This window comes from Eurosta solidaginis, chromosome 1 (genome assembly GCF_040869045.1).
Source record: "Eurosta solidaginis isolate ZX-2024a chromosome 1, ASM4086904v1, whole genome shotgun sequence".
Lineage (NCBI taxonomy): Eukaryota > Metazoa > Arthropoda > Insecta > Diptera > Tephritidae > Eurosta > Eurosta solidaginis.
Window position 1 is genome coordinate 160,356,680 of NC_090319.1, and position 27,111 is coordinate 160,383,790.

General features: G+C 39.0%; 1 protein-coding gene across 1 annotated transcript; it reads right to left on the minus strand.

The window, feature by feature from the left end:
* Window positions 1-414: 414 nt before the first annotated feature.
* On the minus strand, window positions 415-27,111 carry LOC137238403 (uncharacterized). The gene is given in 5 exon segments (XM_067763327.1): window positions 415-2,303; window positions 2,387-3,517; window positions 3,520-4,012; window positions 25,292-25,448; window positions 26,891-27,111. Coding segments are annotated over 5 exon segments (3,891 nt in total).

The window sequence follows — 27,111 nt, forward strand, 5'->3', positions numbered from 1 at the left end:
AATGAATAAATACAAGGTGTAACAGGTACATAGTGACCTCTCTCTAAATAAATTCAAAAATAACAAACAAATACATTAAAATAAAGATATCATAAATAAGGTGTACCGATGCTTTGCATCGTCCCGTATTTTAAATACACCATAAACAGAGTAAAATAACATACAGTCCATTAAAATAGTAATTTATAAAATAAAAAAGATAATATATTTAAAAAATGCTTGCTTGCAGTGGGCTTTGAACCCGCAGCCCCAAACGTGTGAGTCGGGTACGTTATCCACTGTACCACGACTCATACGCCTACAAGCGTATCAAATTACTCCCTTATAACTCATATTAAACTGCTCGCCCTCAACTGCCCCAAGCTTAGCTATGACGCCTTTATCCACTCACATCTCCATTTATTATGAAACATTTTAATTAATATCATTACCTGTAGAACACTCTAGATATCGAATGCGATGTCGCATATGTTTAAAGTCGCGTATGCTTGCCAACGTGTCTAAATTGGGCGTTAATGAATACTTGCAGAGTCCTGAGCGCGGTTTTCCTAGAATGTTTTCTTGAGGCCACGACATTACAAAATATCTCGACTCAGTTATTGTGGTGTAAATGACATCAGAAGGCAACCCTTGAACCGCGTCAAGTTGTATGGAGTGTATTTTGGCGACCATTTCTTCGTCATTAAAATAGTATACATTGATGTACATTGACAGAAGGTTACAGTCGCGCTGCTCATGTGGTATCTCCCGGCATCTTAATTCAATATAAATCGGTATAGAGTTGTGAACACAAATTCGATTGGCATATGAAATTGAAATTTCCATGTATATAGTTAGATGGCGACATTCTCCTAATGGCAGCCACTGTGGTGCTGCTTCGCCAATATACTTTTGCGATGGCAGATATGATCCCTCAGTTCTCATGCGATCGCAATATTTTTTGGATTCCTGAGATCCAGCTAAAACATTTATTAGTTTAAAATATTTCCAAAAGCTCACAATTTTTTCTTGAACAACAATGAGCACATCCATTTCATAATAGACATAGTCTATTTGACCGTTAACAGTTTTTGTAGGGTTAGCAAGTTCTTTGCTGGGTGCGTTAAGAAAATGTATACCCAAAGGCATAACACTTTGCGTACTTATATCTTTAGTTAAAATAGTACCAGATGCATTATTTTGAACTGTATCAACCTCTCCAAATACTTGACTAGTATTATTATTCAAATTGAGCAAGGTTGCTTCGTCATAACTATTGGTTGTTGATGACACAACTACTGTTTCATTTTCAATGATAGATTTTTTAATCTCTAAGCGTTCGTTTACGATAATACTTCTTGAGGGACTTGTGGGATCAAGTAATATACTTTCAGATACGCTAGATTTAGATCGTTCCTCTTTTAATCCCAATTTCGGTGTATTGTGAAGTGTATTTGACGAAAATAAAGCTACAGTATTGCGTGTTTTCGGATAGTGATTATCAATTGATGTATCGGCTGGTGATGGTGTAGTTCTCGATGTGACTCTAGTTTTATGTAGCCGTTTGAGTTTGCTTTTACGTCCCTGCTGTTTTTCGCTTCTTGATTTTGAACTCTTGATAGTAGATATATAACTCTTTGATAATGATGCTGTACTAAAATGTTCGGATTGGTTGCTTATATTTCTCTTCTTTGTTGATTTTTCGCACGTTTTGTGTGTTGATTTTATCTTATTTAATAACACAATTTTTCGGTTTCGGATTCGATGATAATTTGTTCCTTTATGCCAAGATGTGGCCAAAGCTAACAATTTTCGCAATCGTTCCTCTTTTCTCTGTTTTGAAACTAATGATATTTGCTGCCGTTTTGATTGCAGCAGTACTTTGCGTTTTACTTTCAACTTTTTATCATTACTCTTCTTGTGTTCCTGCGATGTCTCAACCCCTACGTCTACAAAACACTTATTTTCAGGCTGTGTGTGTTGCTTGGTATCAGCATTATGCAGTGTTTGAACAATGTAAATGCTTGGTTTCTTTTTACGTGATGCATCTAAATACTTTTTAAATTTTTCATATAATTGCTTTTTAATAGGATCAGGTTCTATCACACTCTTTGGGGCTGTAGGCGGTAAATCAAATATGAAGTTATTATTGTCACTTGGAAATATGTTTGGTGGTGGATTGCTCCTCATTTCACCATCAACATCACTAATTGATTAGCGGGGACATGTTGACGTATCATTTGAATTATCTACCTTTAAGTAGCGGAAAAGGGTTTGACGTCCAGGCGCTGAAAGTTCTTCTGCACATCTTTCGATGGATTTTCCTTTTCGGAATTGGAGGTCTTGCATACTACTTTAATTTCCGGTTCTTTTACAATCGGTTTGTTTTTAACGATAGGCATAGCACTTTCGCTTCCCTCATCCATCAGTATAGATCCGGACTGATTCAGCTTATGCGCTATATTTTCACTTACATCTTGGGCATTTTTGCCATGGTTCAACGTAAAGTCGTTTGGCGTTTGCACCAACTCATAATCATTTGCAGTATTTTTAGTAATACTTTGGTTATTGTCTTTTCTTCCTTGCTGCTTTAGACGGTGTACCCGTAAAGACCGCCTTGTTAATTTACATTTTGCTAATTCTGCTACTGCATTCGCTACTGCATTGGCGGTCGACATACCAGTCAACCCTAGATAGTTACAGAACTCGTGTTGTTGATGGAAATTCGCGGCGGGCGTGGTAGCTTTGAAGCGAGGGTAGTGTGCAGAGCAGTTTTGCTCACTTTTCCGTAATGATTTTTCCATTGGTTTGTGATACTCTCCCTGTTGAGTGAACTGACAGTCGACATTTGTATATTTATATTTATTAGTAGTTAACGTAAATTTTTTCTTTAAACTGTTTGGAAACAGCATTGGTGCAGGAGACAAAATGGAATCTGGAGGCACGGTAGGAGTCTTAAACAGTTGATTCCTTTTCTCATGCAGATGCTGACTTTTATTGTGAATTGCAAAATCAAGACGCATTTCAATAAGGCATTGTGCGTTTGTTTTTTTGTTTTGATTGTTCTTGTTAATAACTTTATTTTTGCAACTTCCCTTCAAATCCAGTACTTCATTATCTAATGGCATAAATTGGGGGATCCCAATTTCGGATTGCAAATGATTAACATCTAAATCTTTAAACTTTTGTTCAAAGTTTTTTTGTGGTGTTGCGTTTAAGCTTGGTTTAGTCACTGAGTTGTAAACTTTCTCAGAAGATGATGTAATTGTCGGTGTTATTGAACGATGTTCTTTGAATAACCCCAATTGTTGTCGTTTTTTGCACTCAAAATCTACAGCAGCCCGCATACGCCGTTGGGCCGATAATGCACTGCAATTTGATAATGTATCATACACCCGCATACGTCGTTGGGCCGATAATGAACTGCAATTTGATAATGTATCTTTTTTTTCTTTAAAAGAAGTTGAAGCTTTAATACTTGGTAGAACTTTATTATGGAATACCAAAAAATTATATTGATTTTTGGACAAGTCTTCACATAATTTTTTTTACCATGTATAACTTTCTGTTTTAATTCCTCATGTTGTTTGAAAGCATCATCAAAACAACCGACATCCTCCACATCACTAAGATCTTGATCACATTTCCAAGAGCTAATTTTCTCTTCCAAAGTCATTTGGGGATTGTGTGCTGTTAATAAAGCCAGACTTCGTTCAAAGCTGTCAGCAGGTAGCTTATTTTTCTGTGGCGAACCAGGACAATCATGTGGGTTTGATGGGGAGCTCACTGGAAAATCACTTGTGGTTTCAGTGGAACACTTGTTGTTATGACTATTACTATTTAAAGTCTGCTGACGTAAGAATAAACGGAATTGATGTATTGGGTTGATTTTTTTTCTTTTGTATTCCTCTGAGCTTGTTGTGGAGTTTGAGTCGATTTCAATTATTTTATCCACTGGAACTGGTTCAGACTCTTCTAATTCATTAGCAGTATGAGCCAGATGACCGGCTCCTATGGAATTACAACTAGACGACTAATGCGGCAGTTACCCACCGACGTGTGCCGTACGTAAGGACGTTTGTCGTACGAAGCACGTTTGACCGAACTCTCAAGCCCGTAGGAATCAATGTGTGCGTCTGTGTACATGTACATAAGATATTTGTGTGTGTATTGTTTACAGATAAGCACTGTTGCCATTGACCATTTTGCATGTTTGCTTATGGAAACATCAACTTTTTCAAATTTAATTTTTGATATTGTAAAAGGCCGGAATACTATTAAATAAGTATAAATAGATTAAATATTTATAATCAGCACTTTTACATAATTATTTCGAATTATTTTCACAATTTTTCAAACTTTAATTAGGCGTTTTTGCATAAAATTGCAAACGGTCAAAAATTAGCGCACAAAAGTTTACTAGGCAACTCTGTCTAGTGAGAGAGCGATCAGCTGACACGTTCTTACGGAAAAAATCAAAATTGTTTTGATTTCTACGTTCCGGGCTACGTACGTACGGGCGTTGCACGTCGGTGAGTTTTCGTTTACATTGCACACTCATAAGATAGGTCGTGTCAGCTGACACGTTTTTTCTACGCACGTTCGTGAGTAACCACGGCTTAAGCCGTCTAGGGGGGAGCATGTTTAAGCGATTTAAACTATGACTTTTTTTCTTTCGTTTGTTTCATTAGCCATTGAGTGTGCTTGTAATTCCCAACTTGTTAGTGAAATATTCTAAAGATATAGTTTTAGTTTTTAATTTAAAATTGAGGTTCTTCGAGTAGAATATGGGGTGCCAATACCTCAGAGCCCAGTGCTCGCCTCCATATCACATTTTTTAAGGGTTCTTCAAATAGAAGATGAGGTGGCTCATTAGAGCGAAACCTCAGAGCACCCAGTGCTCGCCCCAAATGAATAAATACAAGGGGTTCTTCAAATAGAAGATGAGGTGGCCCATTAGAGCGAACCCTCAGAGCCCCAGTGCTCGCCTCCATATCACATTTTTTAAGGGTTCTTCAAATAGAAGATGAGGTGGCTCATTAGAGCGAAACCTCAGAGCCCCCAGTGCTCGCCCCCAATGAATAAATACAAGAGGTTCTTCAAATAGAAGATGAGGAGGCTCATTAGAGCGAAACCTCAGAGCTCCCAGTGCTCGCCCCCAGTGAATAAATACAAGGGGTTTTTCAAAGCAAAACAAGGTGGCTCATCCCGCAGCCAATACCTTGGAGCCCCCAGTGCTCGCCCCCAATGAATAAATACAAGGTGTAACAGGTACATAGTGACCTCTCTCTAAATAAATTCAAAAATAACAAACAAATACATTAAAATAAAGATATCATAAATAAGGTGTACCGATGCTTTGCATCGTCCCGTATTTTAAATACACCATAAACAAAGTAAAATAACATACAGTCCATTAAAATAGTAATTTATAAAATAAAAAAGATAATAAATTTAAAAAATGCTTGCTTGCAGTGGGCTTTGAACCCGCAACCCCAAACGTGTGAGTCGGGTACGTCATCCACTGTGCCACGACTCATACGCCTACAAGCGCATCAAATTACTCCCTTATAACTCATATTAAACTGCTCGCCCTCAACTGCCCCAAGCTTAGCTACCTTGGAATCATGGCAGGAATACTGTTCGTGGTATTACATATATAAATAAATTAGCGGTACCCGACAGATGATGTTCTGGGTCACCCTGGTCCACATTTTGGTCGATATCTCGAAAACGCGTTCACATATACAACTACCACCACTCCCTTTTAAAATTCTTATTAATACCTTTAATTTGACACCCATATTGTACAAACACATTATAGAGCCACCCCTGGTCCACCTTTATGGCGATATATCGAAAAGGCGTCCCCCTATAGAACTAAGGCCCACTCCCTTTTAAAATACTCATTATCGCCTTTCGTTTGATACCCATAATGTACAAACGCATTCTAGAGTCAACCCTGGTCCACCTTTATAACGATATCCCGAAAAGGCGTCCACCTATAGAATTAAGGCCCACTCCCTTTTAAAATACTCGTTAACACCTTTCATTTGATACCCATATCGTAAAAAAATTCTAAAATCACCCCTGGTCCACCTTTATGGCGATATCTCGAAAAGGCGTCCACCTATAGAACTAAGGCTCACTCCCTTTTAAAATACTCATTAACACCTTTCATTTGATACCCATATCGTACAAACAAATTCTAGAGTCATCCCTGGTCCACCTTTATGGCGATATCGAAACAGCGTCCACCCATAGTACTAAGGCCCACCCACTTTTAAAATACTCATTAACACCTTTCATTTGATACCCATATCGTACAAATTAATTCTACAGTCAACCCTCGGCCACCTTTCTGGCGATATCTCGAAAAGGCGTCCAGAACTAAGGGCCGCTCCCTTTTAAAATACTCATTAACATCTTTCGTTTGATACCCATATTGTACAAACGCATTCTAGAGTCATCCCTGGTCCACCTTTATCGCGATATCTCGAAAAGGCGTCCACCCATAGGCCCACTCCCTTTTAAAATACTCATTAACACCTTTTATTTGGTACCCATATCGTACAAACTAATTCTAGAGTCACCCCTGGTCCACCTTTATAACGATATCCCGAAAAGGCGTTCACCTATAGAACTAAGGCCCACTCCCTTTTAAAATACTCATTAACACCTTTCATTTGATACCCATATCGTACAAACAAATTCTAGAGTCACCCCTGGTCCACCTTTATGGCAATATCTCGAAAAGGCGTCAACCCATAGAACTAAGGCCCACTCCCTTTTAAAACACTCATTAACACCTTTCGTTTGATACCCTTATTGTACAAACGCATGGTCCACCTTTATAACGATATCCCGAAAATGCAACCACCTATAGAACTAAGGCCCACTCCCTTTTAAAATACTTATTAACACCTTTCATTTGATACCCATATCGCACAAATAAATTCCAGAGTCACCCCTGGTCCACCTTATGGCGATATTTCGAAAAGGCGTCCACCTATAGAACTAAGCCCCACTCCCTTTTAAAATACTCATTAACACCTTTCATTTGATACCCATATCGTACAAACAAATTCTAGAATCAGCCCTGGTCCACCTTTATGGCGATATCTCGAAAAGGTATCCACCTGTAAAACTATGGCCCACTCCATTTAAAATACTCTTTAATACCTTTCATTTGATACGCATGTCATACAAACACATTCCAGGGTTACCCGAGGTTCATTTTCCTACATGGTGATTTTCCCTTATTTTGTCTCCATAGCTCTCAACTGAGTATGTAATGTTCGGTTACACCCGAACTTAGCCTTCCTTACTTGTTTTTATTTAACTTTGTTATTATATTACTTTGAATTTTGTAATTTTAATATGTTTTACAATAGTTAATTTTCAATATCAATTTTTCTATTTTCAAAAATTTTCATTATTATTCAATTTCGCATCATGAAAATATAACATTTCTTTTAATTAATTTTTGTGTGGATATTAATTTGAATAAAAATAAAGCATCCTACAATATATACGATTAATCCGATCCGTATACTTTAAAGACACTTTTTACTTTGGCGTCCGTATTATTCTTGTCATATTAGTCGATTGGAGAGAGTTCAGAAACTCTTTATTAAGTATGCTCTGCGACCTCTTCATTTTGAGCTTCCGGTTCCCGCTTATGAGTCTAGATGTTTGCTTATCGGTCTTAAGACACTAAATTGTAGGAGAACCTTCTTATCTTTAACTTTCATTTTTAATTTGATATCTGGGGTGGTGGACTGCCCCTTTTTACTTGAACGTATTTTCTTTCTTATTCCTAATATTTGTTTAAGGAATCATGCCACATTTTATGTGGGACTGGCGAGGACCAATTATGCTGCCAATGCTCCTGTTGTCATAGCTCTTAAAGAGTTTCTCCTTTTGGGTAAATAGGTTTAAAATTCTACTTAATGACCAGTTAAGTTAGTTGGTATTTGCCTACATTTGTAATTAGTTTGTAAGAAATGTAACGATTTCAAGATTAAAAAATATATATAAACAAAATATATATATATATATATATAAATAAATAATACAAATAGTTTGAAATTACAATTAGGTAGCAAAAAAGTAAAAGATAAACAGAAAAAACTTAGGTTTCAAACAATTTTCTTCTAATTCGATACAGCGTCGACAAAAATTTATATTTGCTTAAAAATTAGATACACAACGAAAATTTCGACAGGAATTAGATGTCATAATACCAATTTCAAATTCGATTTTCGATGTAGTTAATTAAGCCTCAAAGGTGTATCGCAAATAATCTGTCTCGTCGGCAGAATCGGTACAATTCAGGAACGCAACATCTAAGCCCAGAAGTATTAAACAAGGGGTACCACAGGGGGGGGGGGGAGTGTCCTATCCTCGGTTCTGATTAACTTCTACATACCGAAGCTCCTTTCGCCACCAGAAAGAGTTACCATTATATCCTACGCCAATGCCTGCACAATAATGGCTACAGGTCCCGGCCCTACAATCGATGAGCTAGGTAATAAAATATAAAACCATCTCCTTATTTTCAAAATGGACGCGACAAATGTCGACCATATTGAACATCCACGTCGATGGCATCACGCTACCGACTGTCTTACACCCTAAAATCTTAGGTGAGACGTTCGATCAGAATCTACATTTTGGAGAGCATGCAACCGCAATTATTCTTACAATCCAGAGCCGTAATAAAATCCTCAATTCTCTTGCCGTCAGAATTCGGGGTAATGCCGAAGGAACACTCATTGCCACTTACAAAGCAATTGACCTGTCCATTGCATGCTACGCGTCTCCGATATGGTCACCAAGCCAAAAGGCTACGCACTGGAAGAAAATAGAGGCCCAAAATACTGCCCTCAGAACCGCTACAGGCTGTTTTCTTATATCCCCAGAACACCATCTACATAATGAGGCGAGAGTACTCCCCATTAGAAGGACAAATTAAGTTCTAACCAAACAGTTTCTGTTGAATACCAAAAACCTGGACATCCCAACGGACATCTGATTGACGAGGCTACACCGCTCAGGGGCTTAAGGGGTCATCTCCGTAAGCTTAAGAGGAAATACGGCACTTGAGAACACACCCGTATGAAGCAAAAAAGTACAAACAGGTCCTCAGTGATATCCACAAACAGACGTATGACCTCTATGCCAGGAATTGCCCGGCAAATACGGTATTCAAAGAAAAATTCCCAGAACTAGCAGGGGAGGAACTCACTCTCCATAGGGAAATGCGAATTACTCTAGCTAAACTTCGATTTGGGTACTGTAGCAGGTTAAACTACCTATCTAGAATTCGAAAACAAAATATTGAAAAAAAATTTAGAAATTTGGTAATACTCTAGACAAGGGGTCGCGGCCAAAGGCCGCCAACGCAAAAATACTATGGATATCACCCCCGGTTTCGGTGGGACCGGCGGGTCATTTTTCGGTTTTTCGTTAATATCTTTTGAACGAGTTGAAATTTTTATTTTCCGCCTTCGGATTATTAATACTAATGTCAAGACGCCTCTCTCGATATTTTTGTGCGCGTATTAGCAGTCGACTCTTCAACTAGACTTTTACCTAAAAAATTACCCTGGGTGGGTCCAACACCGGTTTGGAGACCAAAACTATGTCCGCGCAAAACACTTATATTCACAATTTTTTTAGGGTATACTAACATTACAACAACTACATGAAAATCGCCAACTTCAACTGCAAATATTTCCGGACAGAGGGACAATTTTTATTTTCCGCCTTCGGATTATTATTCTCGGGATTAAAACGCGTCTTTTGATACCTCTGTGGATATTTTTGGTAGCGTATTAGCAGTCGGCCCGTCAACTAGACTTTTACCAAATTTTTTATAAGAACGGCCGAAGGCCGCCAATGCAGAAACATATCCAGCGAAAAAATACTACTACTACTGGCCGGTCCACCAATGGGGTGGGATCAAAATTAAATGCGTACAAAATTCCTTTGTACACAAAACTTTTTTTGGGCACAACATTATAACAGGCACATGAAAATTGCCAACTTCAGCTGCAAATATCTACAGACAGATATAAAATTTGTATTTTCCTCCTTCTTATTATTGTTGTCGAGGTCAATACGCGTCTTTTGACACATCTCTCGATATTTTTGGACGCGTATTAGCAATGTCATGTTGTCGTATAAAATTACCCTTAATCCTCCTCAATCCCTTTAAACTAAATGCTGGCATGCAAGAACAAGAAATTGGTTGATAACCTGCGTCCACAACTATTCACTGAATTCTTGGCTTCATATAGACATCATGGCGACAGTTAGCTTCCTGCAACTATTGTGAAGCGGTGTCTAGACAGACGTTGTTATGCTGATGGTGTACAACCACAAAAGTGCGTCGAGAAGCACCTTTATGGGACTTTTGATTACTATTGAGGTTATAGCCTATCCTCCTTAAGGAGTGAAGGTTTTCGCCTTTAGATAATTCTTTCTTCGAAATTGCTGTGAACAATATACCGACTACCAATATTCGTCCCTCCGTCCTCTCACCTCTTTGAGGTGTAGAGGGGGTTCTGAAAATCACAATAATATCATCCGGAACTCTAGGAAAGTCTTAGTTTATGAGAAAAAATCTTTTAAATTCCGAAATTTAGTAATATTACACCTTAAGTTTTGCACCTGAAATTCGCGTCAAACTTGTCGAAAGTTGTACCCAAAGACGCATATTTTGGTCAAGATTCAGAATCTAAAAGCAGAAATTATATTTTTTCACTCGCCGGTCGGTACTATTTTCGCTTTTTTCGTTGTTGCAATTAATCAAACGAAAATATATGAAGGTGGTGAATAGTGTAGCCCGCTCCGCAACAATAAAACTTACTTGCGTTATTCTGTGGGAACATTTTATGGTGGTGGCAGGTCGATAAAAATGCAAGCAAACATGATACGAAATATAAGCCGTTTTTTTTACACGCGTATACGTTTACGTTTGCGCGTAAAAAAAACGCCTATCCTCGCTTAGATAATGCTTAGGAAACCCATCTAGCGCCAGTGGTTAAACAACTACCTACAGCACAGGGTGCACCGAAAAGCGAAAACACGACTCTCTGTTGTATGTCTGTGTATAACATATAGCTGAATCAGTTGCGATGAATAGTGGACACGCATAGAATATATAGAATTAGTGTAGAGGGTGAAAGATAGACACATATTTCAGTTACATCTGAGTATAATGCGTATTGAAATTTAGTAGGAAAAATTTTATGCGCAGCAATTTCAGAGGTGTATTTAAAGTTGGACGCTTAGCAGTCCATATGAAGTTTAAGCGTAAACGTCTATAGATGTAAAAAAAAACACGGCTATAATCAAAGAATAAATCATGTTTTACAATAGAAAATTAAAAAAAAAGAGAATTTATGTATTTGCTGAACAAAAGCGCCGCGATTTTTTATTAAACATTTTAATGTTTTATGATACGAAAATTAAAGGAATATAATCAAAGTATATAAATCATGCTTTATAAAAGTAAATTAAAAAAATATATATTTTGTATTTTTTTAACAAAATCGCCACAGGCGAAAGAGAAGTGAAATAAAGAGAAAAGAAAATAAGTGGAGAGAAGGGAGGATAGGGGAAGAGAAAAAAAGAGAAGAGAAGAGAGGACAAGAGAAGAGACAACAAGAGAGAAGAAAAGTTAATTTTTAGTGACATTTTATTGGTCAAAACAGAGAGTGAATCAATTATTTGCAAGCAATTTTACGCATGCAACTGAATCTGAATATAAACCCGAACAATGTCTACACCCCAAATAATATTAGACCAAAAACTAATCAGAGAATTACAAAAACAAAATACATTGATTGTTGCCTCCGCCAAGTGATTGTTAACCACGTTCTAATATCGTATCAACTGTCATTCTTTCTCTTGATATATTATTCGCTCTTCTTTATATACAATTTGTTCTTTTTTATTCTTATATACTTTGTGTACATGCATATATTATAAAATCATTTGACAGTTAGAAAATCGTGCCACATTCCCTGAGAAAAGGCGCGAGAACACGAATTGTTTTAAAGCGAACTAAATCATTTTCATTTTAAAATAATATCGTTGTAAAATACTTTCCGATTACTTGAATTACTGTGAAATACATTTGAAGCTATTAAAGTTTCGTGTATATTCATTCTGCTTGCGTCAACAATTCTTTAAAACAATTCGTGTTCTCTATAAAAAGTACTGCGACATGCTCGGGGGAAAAGATGCAGATTCCGATCATAATTGCAGGTTATGTGAAAAGTTGAAAAATGAATATAATAATATGAAATGTATTTACATTTTAGTAATGTATTGGATGTCGAAAATTGAAAAAAAAGTTAATATGAAAGTATGAAAATTATGTATTATAAAAATATAAATGATACGTTAATTTCGCACACTGTGCGCCATACCAAGTACTATACCGCTGCTTGTTGCTCTGCTGCGCTCGCTGTTCTGCTGCGGCGTCACCCTTTTCTGCAAAATTGCTCCGTTATGGTGGTGGCGTGGCTTTCGTTTTTCACTAATAATTTGGGTACAGTTTAACTTTTTATTCTATAGTTCAAAATTTCGGTTTTTCCAGTTTTTTCTCATTTTTTCTTTTTTGTATTATTTCTGCTGCCGTTTAAATTTTTATTTTATTATAGTTTGCATTTTCTTATTATCTCTGTCTTTAATTATTAAATTATATGTATTCTCAAAAATTTTCACGCTTTTTCGTCCACTAGCCACGGCCACTGCCATATTTCTGTTGATTTCGTAAAAGTTTTTTTTCTTGTACATTTTCAAAATTTTTGTAGGATTTTTGTTAATTTTTATATATATATTTTTTTGTTGGTTTTTAATGATTTTTTTTTTAGATTTTTCTAAGTTTTATAGATTTTTTTGTAATAGTTTTAAATTTCAAACTTTTTTTAAATGGTTTTTTCTAAATGTTTGTATATTTTTTTTTGTAGGTTTTTAAATATTTTTTTTTTATTTGTAGATTTTTGATTCTTAAACTTCTGTGTTTTTTTTTTTGTATGTATATATTTTATTAATTATTAATTTTTTGTGTAAATTTTATATGGGCTCTTTTTGTTTTTTTTCTTTAATTTAATTTGAGCACCCACGCCTGTTGGCAGCCACTCCATTTTTTGGTCGCCACTCCATTTTATGGATCCGACAAAAAGGGGTTCTGTGCACTGCTGCACGCTCTAACGCCGCACTTACGTTTAAAACTTTTTCTGTGTTTTAGTTTCTTCTCCTTTTTTCAAATAAAATGAAATTGTTTAACATTTTATCTATAGTTTTTCTTTTATTTATAACTTAGTTCTATCACTTTCATTATAAATTTAGTTTCATTTGTATAAAACTTTATTTTAAAACCTTTTAGTTATTCTTCACGTTCTCGGTAGAATGTTCTTTTAATTATATCTTTACTGTCACTTTTCTTTTCCGAGTTTAGTTTCACGCTTTGTGCGCTGGCCGGTTTACTTTAAACTGAAAACTGCCGCTAAAGCAACTCTGTGGCTAGGCAACTTTTCTTTAGGTTGCTTAGTAACGAAATTAATGATGGCGTCGAAAGTAATGATGGCGTCGAGCAACGGCAGTTTCAACCAATCAGAAACTCTCCGCGTTGCTCGACTTTAATATTTTTAGTGATGCCAAGTGCATCTGATGCATGGTTGCATCTTGCACTTTTCCAAAGAGGGGAGTTGCCAGCTACAATGTAATTTAATGCACTTTACTATGGCACTACATCGCAACCAACATTTAATTTCCAAAGCTTTGACTTCAATAGCAATTCAGCCAGCGTTAATGACATCTTCTATTTACTCAGCCCCAAGGCTTTCGACTATGCCGGCGGGTATGTCTGCACATTTTACCACAGCGAATGCAGGACATACGGTAACAAGTCGGATGAATCTGCCTACATGTACAGAGGTACCACGATATAATCAATTTCGTGTGCAATCGTTGAGCACCACAAATCTACCTATTATATCAAACGCAACAAATTATCAGCTAGGAACATCTACGCGAATATGTAATCAGTTGCAACCTAATTTCCCTATGCAACAAGGCTTAGCAACATTTTGGAGCGAAAACCAACGAAAATACTGCAAGTTCACCACTGTTTGCAACGAATGGCCAGAAGTTTGACACAACAAAGGGAATACGTGCACTACAGCTGTAGCTTTTGGAAGAGGAAATGCGCATGCAACAGCAGTACTTGGACAGTAAGTACAAAATATTAACACAATTGGGTGAATTTGGTAGATCGAGTGAAGGGATACCAACAATTAATTTGGGTCCTACACCAGCACAGCTTGCTGCTAGGCAAGCTATTCCGAAACAGTTGCCTATATTTAATAGTGACCCAGAGGAATGGTCCCTATTTATAAGCAAATTCGAGAACAGCACAGCCGTGGCGGGATATACGAATGTTGAAAATTTTATGAGATTACAAGCATGTTTAAAAAAAAAATTTAAGTCAAATTTTAACAAAAAATTTAATACCTTTACAGTATATAAGTAAATTATGTCAACATTCGACTCCAGTAATGGTGCAATAAAATACAAAAACAAAAGAAAATTTCAAAATGGGCGTGGCTCCGCCCTTTTTCATTTAATTTGTATAGGATACTTTTTTTTCATTTTTCATTTATTTATTGACAGTATTAGCACAATAACATCTTGTATGATCTTTTATAGTGCAACAATGGTTACATAATAATGAGTATAATTTTTTAAAATTTAAAACTTGAAAATGTATATATTATTCCATAAAGTAATAAAAGTGATAATATATAAATTTCTCAAGAATTGTGACAAGGACATTTAGCAACAATGATTGACTAGATTAATAAGTAGCTAAACTCAGATTCTAATTTGTATAAACTTTACCAAAGAAAGAAAATATAACATTCTTAAGGTTGCTTCTACTTAAGCTATTGCGAACCGAGTTGGGGATAGAGTTCCAAATGCTAGCATTGACAAAGAAAAGTCTTGCAGAGTTTAAATAATTGTAGCTGGGCACGATCAAGTCATTTATGTGAGCAGATCTAGAAAATGTTAGCTTGTTGTATAAATAAGTAGGCATTTTATCAGCAATCACACGACACAAAAATATACAGTTCCTTGCCTTAAGATACTCAGATATTTCACAACCCAAGAGACTCGTTCGCCACGCTGATATATGATCATACCTAGCCAACCCGAAGACATACCGCGTTATATGATTAAAGGCGACATCAATCTTATGTGCCGATTTTGAATCTAATTTCCTATATACAAACCGAATAGCAGATAATTGGTAGGATTAGTTGTATAGCAAGCCGCTTTCTAATTCCAAGTGCCATAAGTCGAACAAAAATTTACCAATCCTTGCGAAATTTGGTAGGGGCTTAGATTCTAGGACGATAACTGTTTTTTGTGAAAAAGGGCGAAATCGGTTGAATTCACGCCCAGTTTTTATACACAATTGACCGTCTGTCCCTCCGTTCGGCCGTTAACACGCAAGCAAAAATCGATATATCTTTACTAAACTCGGTTCACGTACTTATCTGAACTCACTTTGTATTGGTGTAAAAAATGGACGAAATCCGACTATGACCACGCCCACTTTTTCGATATCGAAAGTTACGAAAAATGAAAAAAATGCCATAATTCTACACCAAATATGAAAAAGGGATGAAGCATGGTAATTGGATTGGTTTATTGACGCAAAATATAACTTTAGAAAAAAAAAACTTTGCAAAATGGGTGTGACACCTATCATATTAAGTAGAAGAAAATGAAAAAGTTCTGCAGGGCGAAATCAAAAGTCCTTGGAAACTTTGCAGGAATATTGTTCGTGGTATTACATATATAAATAAATTAGCGGTACCCGTCAGATGACGTTCTGGGTCACCCTGGTCCACATTTTGGTCAATATCTCGAAAACGCCTTCACATATACAACTACCACCACTTCCTTTTAAAGTACTCATTAACACCTTTCTTTTGATACCCATATCGTACAAACAAATTCTAGAGTTACCCCTGGCCCATCTTTATGGCGATATCTCGAAAAGGCGTCCACCTATAGAACTAAGGCCCACTACCTTTAAAAATTACCACTAACACCTTTCATTTGATACCCATATAGTACAAACAAATTCTAGAGCCACCCCTGGTCCACGATTATGTCGATATCTCGAAAAGGCGTCCACCTATAGAACTAAGGCCCACGCCGTTTTAAAATACTCATTACCACCTTTCATTTGATACCCATATCTTACAAACAAATTCTAGAGTCACCCCTGGTCCACCTTTATGGCGATATCTCCCAAAGGCGTCCACATATAGAACTAAGGCCCACGCCCTGTTAAAATACTCATTAACACCTTTCGTTTGATACCCATATTGTACAAACAAATTCTAGAGTCATCCCTGGTCCACCTTTATGGCGATATCTCGAAAAGGCGTTCACCTATAGAACTAAGGCCCACTCCCTTTTAAAATACTCATTAACACTTTTAATTTGATACCCCTATCTTACAAACAAATTCTAGAGTCACCCCTGGTCCACCTTTATGGCGATATCTCGAAAAGGCGTCCACCTATAGAACTAAGGCCCACGCCCTTTTAAAATACTCACTAACACCTTTCGTTTGGTACCCATATTGTTCAAACGCATTCTAGAGTCACCCCTGGTCCACCTTTATGACGATATCTCGAAAAGGCTTACACCTATAGAACTAAGGCCCACTCCCTTTTAAAATACTCATTAACACTTTTAATTTCATACCCATATCTTACAAACAAATTCTAGAGTCACCCCTGGTCCACCTTTATGGCGATATCTCGAAAAGGCGTCCACCTATAGAACTAAGGCCCACGCCCTTTTAAAATACTCATTAACACCTTTCGTTTGGTACCCATATTGTACAAAGGCATTCTAGAGTCACCCCTGGTCCACCTTTATGGCGATATCTCGAAAAGGCTTACACCTATAGAACTAAGGCCCACTCTTTTAAAATACTCATTAACACTTTTAATTTGATACCCATATCGTACAAACAAATTCTAGAGTCACCCCTGGTCCACCTTTATGGCGATATCTCGAAAAGGCTTACACCTATAGAACTAAGGCCCACTCCCTTTTAAAATACTCATTAACACTTTTAATTTGATACCCATATCGTACAAACAAATTCTAGAGTCACCCCTGGTCCACCTTTATGGCGATATCTCGAAAAGGCGTCCATCTATAGAACTAAGGACCACGCCGTTTTAAAATACTCATTAACACCTTTCATTTGATACCCATATCTTACAAACAAATTCTAGAGTCACCCCTGGTCCACCTTTATGGCGATATCTAGAAAAGGCGTCCACATATAGAACTAAGGCCCACGCCATTTTAAAATACTCATTAACACCTTTCGTTTGATACCCATATTGTACAAACGCATTCTAGAGTCACCCCTGGTCCACCTTTATGGCGATATCTCGAAAAGGCATACACCTATAGAACTAAGGCCCACTCCCTTTTAAAATACTCATTAACACTTTTAATTTGATACCCATATCGTACAAACAAATTCTAGAGTCATCCCTGGTCCACCTTTATGGCGATATCTCGAAAAGGCGTTCACCTATAGAGCTAAGCCCACGCCCTTTTAAAATACTCATTAACACCTTTCGTTTGGTACCCATATTGTACAAACGCTTTCTAGAGTCACCCCTGGTCCACCTTTATGGCGATAACTCGAAAAGGCTTACACCTATAGAACTAAGGCCCACTCCCTTTTAAAATACTCATTAACACCGTTAATTTGATACCCATATCTTACAAACAAATTATAGAGTCACCCCTAGTCCACCTTTATGGCGATATCTCGAAAAGGCGTCCACCTATAGAACTAAGGCCCACGCCCTTTTAAAATACTCATTAACACCTTTCGTTTGGTACCCATATTTTACAAACGCATTCTAGACTCACCCCTGGTCCACCTTTATGGCAATATCTTGAAAAGCCGTCAACCCATAGAACTAAGACTCACGCCGTTTTAAAATACTCATTAACACCTTTCGTTTGATACCCATATTGTACAAACGCATTCTAGAATCACCCCTGGTCCACCTTTATGGCGATATCTCGAAAAGGCTTACACCTATAGAACTAAGGCCCACTCCCTTTTAAAATACTCATTAACACTTTTAATTTGATACCCATATCGTACAAACAAATTCTAGAATCAACCCTGGTCCACCTTTATGGCGATATCTCGAAAAGGCGTCCACCTATAGAACTAAGGCCCACGCCGTTTTAAAATATTCATTAACACCTTTCATTTGATACCCATATCGTGCAAACAAATTCTAGAGTCACGCTGGGCCACCCGTATGGCTATATCTAGAAAAGGCGTCCACCTATAGAACTAAAGCCCACTCCCTTTTAAAATACTCATTAACACCTTTCGTTTGGTACCCATATTGTACAAACGCATTCTAGAGTCACCCCTGGTCCACCTTTATGGCGATATCTCGAAAAGGCTTACACCTATAGAACTAAGGCCCACTCCCTTTTAAAATACTCATTAACACTTTTAATTTGATACCCATATCGTACAAACAAATTCTAGAGTCATCCCTGGTCCACCTTTATGGCGATATCTCGAAAAGGCGTCCACGGATAGAACTAAGGCCCACGCCCTTTTAAAATACTCATTAACACCTTTCATTTGATACCCATATCGCGTCGCCCCTGGTCCACCTTTATGGCGATATCTCGAAAAGGCGTCCACCTATAGAACTAAGCCCACGGCCTTTGTTATGGTTTCGCATCTTTGATGGAGCAGCAAGGAAGGTAGTCGGCATGATCTTGTGGTGCACAGTGGCTAGTCATGTCGGCTGGGTTGGGTTCTTGCCAGCCTTGCTGTCCTGCGCCATAACCAAAAAAAAGTTCCTATCATGCCTATTCAAACTCAACTGACAGACACGACTCAAAACGCTTGAAATTCAAAATAAAACGACATCCGATCGAATCGGATGCCACGGACAGACCGTTAAAACATTCAAATTCAAAATTCAAAATAAAGAAACTTCAAAAAAAACTAAACGCAAAAAATTACCGAACCGGACATGACCGGTTACTAACTGCTGAAAATCAAAATACGAAAAAAACGCTGAAAATTAAAATAAAAAGGGAAAGGGCCGAATATATTTAGGGGGCGCCGCGGGTGTTGTTGCGACGCCCGGTGCATTGTCCCACCCTCAAAACCATGGCCATCGACGCACCTAAATTTTCGGTGGCCCCTTACCTGAATGCCATATGTGCCTTCTAAATCGACAAGACCGTCAGCATTCCCATTTTATATAACAAAAGTTTATTTAAAATTCATCTTAAAAATTTAGACAATATTTACCTCTACCCTATTCTTAATTCGACCTATCTTACTATTATTACTTGTCAAAAAAAAAGAATATATTTTTTTTTATTTATTTTTTTCTTTTTGGTATTTTGGTCTCTTTTAGATTATGCCCAAGATAGCCTATGGCATGGGCAGAAATGGGGCAACATGAAAATTATATATACTAATGAATATAGAAATTGACAAAACAAAATCACAAATTTCTGTTTATTTGAACATACTATTAAATATTTCTTAGTAGTATGGTTTGTTTAAATTCCTTGTCTATAACCAACGCGGCATTAAGGTGCAACATTATTCGGTTGTACTATGATTTTCCCTCCATATACATTAGGCCGGGTCGATTTGTGGGGAGGCAAAAAAATCGCCCATTGCTCTGTGAAAATCATATTCTAGGGATCAAAATAAGAAACTTTGCCGAAGGAACCATACCTCTAAAACGAATTCTGAAGTCCCCCCTTTGGGTCGTAAGGGCAAATTTTGAAAAATCCCACATTGAAATGCCTATTTTTTTCTTTTTGGAGTTTATTTTTCTCTATAGAAATTTATTTAGTCAGAACATATGTAAATGAAAAAATGAATTTAACTTAGTAATAGAAAAGAAATTAAAAAAAATTATTAGAAATTAGCGTTTTTACAACCCCCTTTTAAAACCAAGGCATCACTATGATGCATTTGCATGTCGTAAACATAGTTGTGTGGGTTTTGTATTCAACCGTTTTAAAAAATGAAGGTATCACTGTGACACAATTGCAGATCGTAAAATTGCTTGTGTTGTTTTTTTTTATGCCACCACAAGACACAGCTGGTAGAATTGAAATTACCATTTCAGTCTTATTACCTCGTCTCGTAGACCATATACAACGCGACAGTTTTTGTGAATGCATTCAGTCGTTGTGAAGAACTCAAAGTGTGAAGTGCTAATTTCAGATAAAAAAATATTTCAAAAAAAATAATAAGTGAAGTGACCATTCCAAATCAAAAAGTTTACAATGAATCCACCATCCTCTACACCGCAAGATGAAGCAACTAATCAACAACTATCGAAAACCCAATGAGTCCTATACCCAAGCATGATGTTACTGTTTTTGGTGTGTCTACTGATTTAACTGATCTTAATTTACCAACCCATCTGGATATCTTGAGATATTATTTTTAGTTAAGCGAACGTGCTAAAACAGAACAAAAAAAGTTTTCCCATAAATCATTCACTATTCAAGTACAAGATAAGTTGATTGGAATTTGGGGAAAACTTGGTATGGAAATAATGCTGAAAAAAGTGTATTTAATAATGTTTACTTATTCACACTAATGGGAGGGGGCAGGGGCACTCACCAATGGCAGTCACTTGGCTTGCTAAATAAGCACACGATATATTTTTTTTAAATTCATATAATAATAATTAGGTTTATTTCTTTATTTCACGATTTTAGTTCACAAACTTTATTTCACTTCACAAGATATTTGTTTGATTTTACTATAATATAATAAACTTTGTAAACTTTAACTTGAACCACTACTAGGTAATTCAACCGCGCGCTCTAAAAGACAACTGTCTGCGCGGCCATCGATGACCGCTCGTTGAGCTGTGCAGTGAGCATGCAAATCAACATATACAAAGGTAAGTAAATAGAAAAGAAGCGGTAGCTTTCCAACCTCTTCTTAAGAGTTTTACATTAGGATTTTAGGGTAAATGTGGATATAAAGGGTAAGTATAAAATTCAAATTTTAGCGTAACTTCAGCAATGCAATTTAAGGTAAGTATTTAACAGGTCAGTATTTTTACAGGTAAGTTAATCAAATTGGATCAAATTTTCATCCATGTCTTCAACATGGCGGCCGGCCTGCGGAGTCGACAAATTTAGAAGCTCTTGCAGTTTCTGTAAAGTAACCTTTGCTTGATTAACCAGCTTCCTTATGTTACGTTGGCTACCACTACGGCTCTGCAAACGAGCGGCGGGACGTTCAATTGTACGGTGTCGCGTTCTTCGTTGTTCCTCGCGCCTATGACGCGCGGGTGGCGGAGACCTCGAATGTCGGTTGCGTGTTGACGTTGGAACGGACGGACGGTGCAACAAAGTATGATGAGCTCGGCCGCAGTGGCGGCAGCTGCCGGCGGAATTGCATTCGCCGGTGGTATGTGACGTGGCCAAGCAGTTGACACAGTAGCGATGGGCGCGTGCTGACTCATATCGCTCTGCAGGAGTCATTATTAGAAATGCGTGGCATTGGCGCAAAGCGTGCTGTCGGCAACATAGGCGGCATTTTCCCAACTCCATGATTAGATCTGTGGAGAAAAACGTTAGAAGAAAAAAGAGAAAAGAAACTCAGCATTAGGGTAAATTGAGGTTGAACTGAGGATAGGATAGTTCTAGCTGGGAAGAAAAGGGGCAAGAGAATTAGGATGGGGTCAATAAACAGATTTTGGTGATGTTCCGCGTTATTACTCCATTTTGAGTACGAATATCGAGGACGCGAACATTTCCATCGGGACCTGCATGTAGTTTTGAAATGCGTCCGAGGCGCCACTCATTGGGTGGCAACAGATCATCTTTAACAACGACTAGGTCGCCTTCTTTCAGGTTCGCCTGAGATATTTTCCATTTTTGTCGTTTATGCAGTTGTTGAAGATACTCATTCTTCCAGCGGTTGCTGAATTGATGGTGTAAGACTTTAAGTAATTGCCATTTACGAGTTGGCTTTAGATTTTCTGCATTGGCTTCCGGCAGGGACAGCAGGGGGGCACCACGGAGAAAGTGTCCTGGCGTTAGCGCGAGTAGGTCTGTAGGGTCCTCCGACATGGGAGAAATAGGTCTGGAGTTTAGGACTCCTTCAATGCGAACGATGAGGGTCGTGAATTCTTCAAAGGAGAACTTATGATTACCGGCTACTTTTGTTAGATGGGTTTTAAAACTTTTAACTGCTGCTTCCCATAGCCCACCCATGTGAGGAGCGTATGGTGGTATGAATTGCCAAGAAAGGCCTTGAGGAGCATATTTTTCGGCGATGTCTTGACCTGCTTCTTGGAGAAAAAGAGGTACTTCCTTTTGCATCGCTCGATGAGCGCCGATAAAGTTCTTTCCGTTGTCGGACATGATTTTGTGCGGCATTCCGTGGCGGCCCACAAAACGCGCAAAGGCTGCTCTAAACGCTTCGGTGGTCAAGTTTGAACAGACCTCAAGATGTATGGCTTTAGTTGAAAAGCAAACAAAGATGCAGACGTAGGCTTTGGAGTAGGAGGCGCGTCGTAGAGTAGAGGTTTTGACGAGGAATGGTCCTGCAAAATCGACTCCTGTCGTGTGGAACGGGACAGTATACGTTGATCGTTCGGCTGGCAACGCTGCCATGATCTGGGAATTCATCTTCTGCTTGTGGATCGTGCAAGTCTTGCAGTGGAAAATATATGACTTTATCTTTTGTTTCAAGCGCGGAATATAATATTCTTGCTGTACCATCCGAAGCATGAGTTGCTTTCCTGCGTGAAATAGACGATTGTGAGTAAAGTCGAGGAAGAGGGTACAAAATTTTGAGGACTCGGGAATGATGATCGGATGACGTTCATTATCACTAAGTGGGGCATAACTTAGACGTCCATTCACGCGCAATATTTCCTTCTGGTCTAACATCGGGTTCAATGGCAGTAGCGGACTCTTCCTACCTATCGGCTTAGAGGCTTTTAATATAGAGATTGCTTCCGCATAGTACATCTGTTGAGTTACGATGATAAGGCGTTCCTTTGCATGGCAAATCTCTTCTGGAGAGAGAGAATGTGTTGAAGGGACTTGTTGTTTTCTCGCTTTGTGGATGAACCGATACATGTACGCGGTAACGCGGAGGGCCCTAGCGAACGAAGAGAAACGTTCTAAAGGATCCAGGGCCTCTCCGGTGTGTAATGCTTCGACCCGTTTTTGTTCTGGTGGACTGCAGTTTTGAGGAACCGCTTTGGGCCAGAAATCGGGAGACTTGGATAGCCACTCCGGGCCTTTCCACCATAGGGAGGATTCAGCTAGCTCTTGGGGTTTGCATCCGCGTGTTCCAAGGTCTGCTGGATTGTCGCCGCTTGACACATGGCGCCAAGTAACATTGCCGACATTTTTGAGAATTTCCGCAGTGCGGTTTGCTACGTATGTCTTCCAGGTGGAAGGTGGTTTTTCCAACCATGCTAACACGATTGAGGAGTCTGACCAGAGACTTAGCTCATGTGGGGGCAGTTTTAAATGAGAGCATATTTGTTTGACTAATTTTGAGAGTAGTACTGCCCCACACAATTCGAGGCGAGGGAGGCTTACAGTTTTTAAAGGGGCTACTTTGCTCTTTGCTACTAACAAATTTGTAGTGAAATCATTATCGCTATTCTGCACTCTGAGGTGAACGCATGCGCAGAATGCTTTTTCTGAGGCATCAGAGAATCCGTGTATTTGAAATGGTTTGTCGGGAGAAAAGTCGACCCATCAGGGGATTTTTATGTCACCTATCGCTGCGAGATTTCCCCGAAAGGTGTTCCATTTGTGTAAGGCCAGAGGTTTGATCTCTTCGTCCCAGTCCGTTCCTTCCAACCAGAGTTGTTGAAGGAGAGCCTTGGCTAATATCATAATTGGCGCTAGCCATCCTGCCGGGTCAAACAATTTCGCTATTGCTGATAATATTTGTCGCTTTGTCCTTGAGTCGGCGGCTGGTAGAGGGTCATATGAGTACGAGAATGAGTCGTTGATAGCGTTCCATTTTATTCCAAGGGTCTTTGTGGAGCTGACATCATGGAATTTTAGAAAATCTGCATCGAGGAGATCAGATTTTGGGATGGATTTGAGCATTTCGGGGTGATTAGCCGTTATTTTCTTCAGAGGAAAACCGCCTGATCTCAGAGCTTCGATAACTTGGGTCATGGAGTTTATTGTGGACTGTAGGTTATATCCGCCAGAGAGGATGTCATCTACATAAGTCTCGTTTAGAAGAACATTTCTGGCGAGGGGGAATTCATCTTTGGTGTCTGCTGCTAGCTGATGGAGGGTGCGGATTGCTAGGTAGGGGGCACAGTTCACACCAAAGGTAACTGTTTTCAGTTTAAAATCTTCGAGCTGTGATTTTGGAGATCTGCGTACTATGATTCGCTGATAGTCCTGATCTTCTGGGTGTATGAGTATTTGGCGGTACATCTTTTCGATGTCGCCATTAAAAACGAACTTGTAGAGGCGCCATTGTAGGATTACCAGCATCAAGTCGTTCTGCAGGGTCGGACCAGTGTGTAGTACGTCGTTCAACGAACTTCCGGAATGCGAGAGTTTTGAGGCATTAAAAACGATCCGTACTTTTGTTGTTTTGCTGTCGGGCTTTATGACAGCATGATGGGGCAAATAAAATGAGTAGTATTTGCCTTCCTTGATAATTTCGAGGGGTGAAGTGGGTTCCATGTGATTCATGGTTAGATATTCTTCCAGTACTTCAGAATATTTTTCTTTTAGTTCTGGTTTCTTTTCCAATGATCTTTCTATGCTAATATACTGCTGTTGAGCAGCGGGTCGTGAGTGACCGAGGGCTAATGTTTCCGGGAAATTTTGTTTGAATGGGAGTTTTACCATGTAGCGACCATCTTCTTTTCTGGAGGTACTTCCTTTTGCATCGCTCGATGAGCGCCGATAAAGTTCTTTCCGTTGTCGGACATGATTTTGTGGGCCGCCGCGGAGGCCCACAAAACGCGCAAAGGCTGCTCTAAACGCTTCGGTGGTCAAGTTTGAACAGACCTCAAGATGTATGGCTTTAGTTGAAAAGCAAACAAAGATGCAGACGTAGGCTTTGGAGTAGGAGGCGCGTCGTAGAGTAGAGGTTTTGACGAGGAATGGTCCAGCAAAATCGACTCCTGTCGTGTGGAACGGGACAGTTTACGTTGATCGTTCGGCTGGCAACGCTGCCATGATCTGGGAATTCATCTTCTGCTTGTGGATCGTGCAAGTCTTGCAGTGGAAAATATATGACTTTATCTTTTGTTTCAGGCGCGGAATATAATATTCTTGCTGTACCATCCGAAGCATGAGTTGCTTTCCTGCGTGAAATAGACGATTGTGAGTAAAGTCGAGGAAGAGGGTACAAAATTTTGAGGACTCGGGAATGATGATCAGATGACGTTCATTATCACTAAGTGGGGCATAACTTAGACGTCCATTCACGCGCAATATTTCCTTCTGGTCTAACATCGGGTTCAATGGCAGTAGCGGACTCTTCCTACCTATCGGCTTAGAGGCTTTTAATAAAGAGATTGCTTCCGCATAGTACATCTGTTGAGTTACGATGATAAGGCGTTCCTTTGCATGGCAAATCTCTTCTGGAGAGAGAGAATGTGTTGAAGGGACTTGCTGTTTTCTCGCTTTGTGGATGAACCGATACATGTACGCGGTAACGCGGAGGGCCCTAGCGAACGAAGAGAAACGTTCTAAGGGATCCAGGGCCTCTCCGGTGTGTAATGATTCGACCCGTTTTTGTTCTGGTGGACTGCAGTTTTGAGGAACCGCTTTGGGCTAGAAATCGGGAGACTTGGATAGCCACTCCGGGCCTTTCCACCATAGGGAGGATTCAGCTAGCTCTTGGGGTTTGCATCCGCGTGTTCCAAGGTCTGCTGGATTGTCGCCGCTTGACACATGGCGCCAAGTAACATTGCCGACATTTTTGAGAATTTCCGCAGTGCGGTTTGCTACGTATGTCTTCCAGGTGGAAGGTGGTTTTTCCAGCCATGCTAACACGATTGAGGAGTCTGACCAGAGACTTAGCTCATGTGGGGGCAGTTTTAAATGAGAGCATATTTGTTTGACTAATTTTGAGAGTAGTACTGCCCCACACAATTCGAGGCGAGGGAGGCTTACAGTTTTTAAAGGGGCTACTTTGCTCTTTGCTACTAACAAATTTGTAGTGAAATCATTATCGCTATTCTGCACTCTGAGGTGAACGCATGCGCAGAATGCTTTTTCTGAGGCATCAGAGAATCCGTGTATTTGAAATGGTTTGTCGGGAGAAAAGTCGACCCACCGGGGGATTTTTATGTCACCTATCGCTGCGAGATTTCCCCGAAAGGTGTTCCATTTGTGTAAGGCCAGAGGTTTGATCTCTTCGTCCCAGTCCGTTCCTTCCAACCAGAGTTGTTGAAGGAGAGCCTTGGCTAATATCATAATTGGCGCTAGCCATCCATAGTATACTGCCGTAAACATATCCCTAAAGGACGGCCATGTCTCATAACCACCGTGAAACACTTCTGTATCACACGCGGGGACTTTGAGGTAGGGTTCCCGGTTATTCAGGGCTACTACAGGTGGGGACTGGATTTGAATGCTGGATGTTGGTTCCAACGTTGCGAGAAGCTCATTTATTCGAGCTCTCGTGCTGATGTTTGTTCCCATCGCTGTGTCATATTTTTCTTCCAGAGATGCAATGGATCGTTCATCCGTGAGGTTCAGGTATGCTACTTCATACGCTCGTTCTATTAGGGATACGTGCCTATTGAGTTCCTCCATGTAAGTTTGCAGACTAGGTTTTGTGTGATCTGCCTCATTGCAGTTCCAATATTTTCCGCAAAACTTTTCGAATTTTGCTATCTCGAATAGGCATTTCCTCACTGATTGAGTCGCTTCTTCTTCTTCTGCCAGTGATTTTGATCGTGTTTTAGGTTCTTGGGGTGCTAGAAGCGTATTTGTTTTTTCACCTTTTTCTTCAGCCAT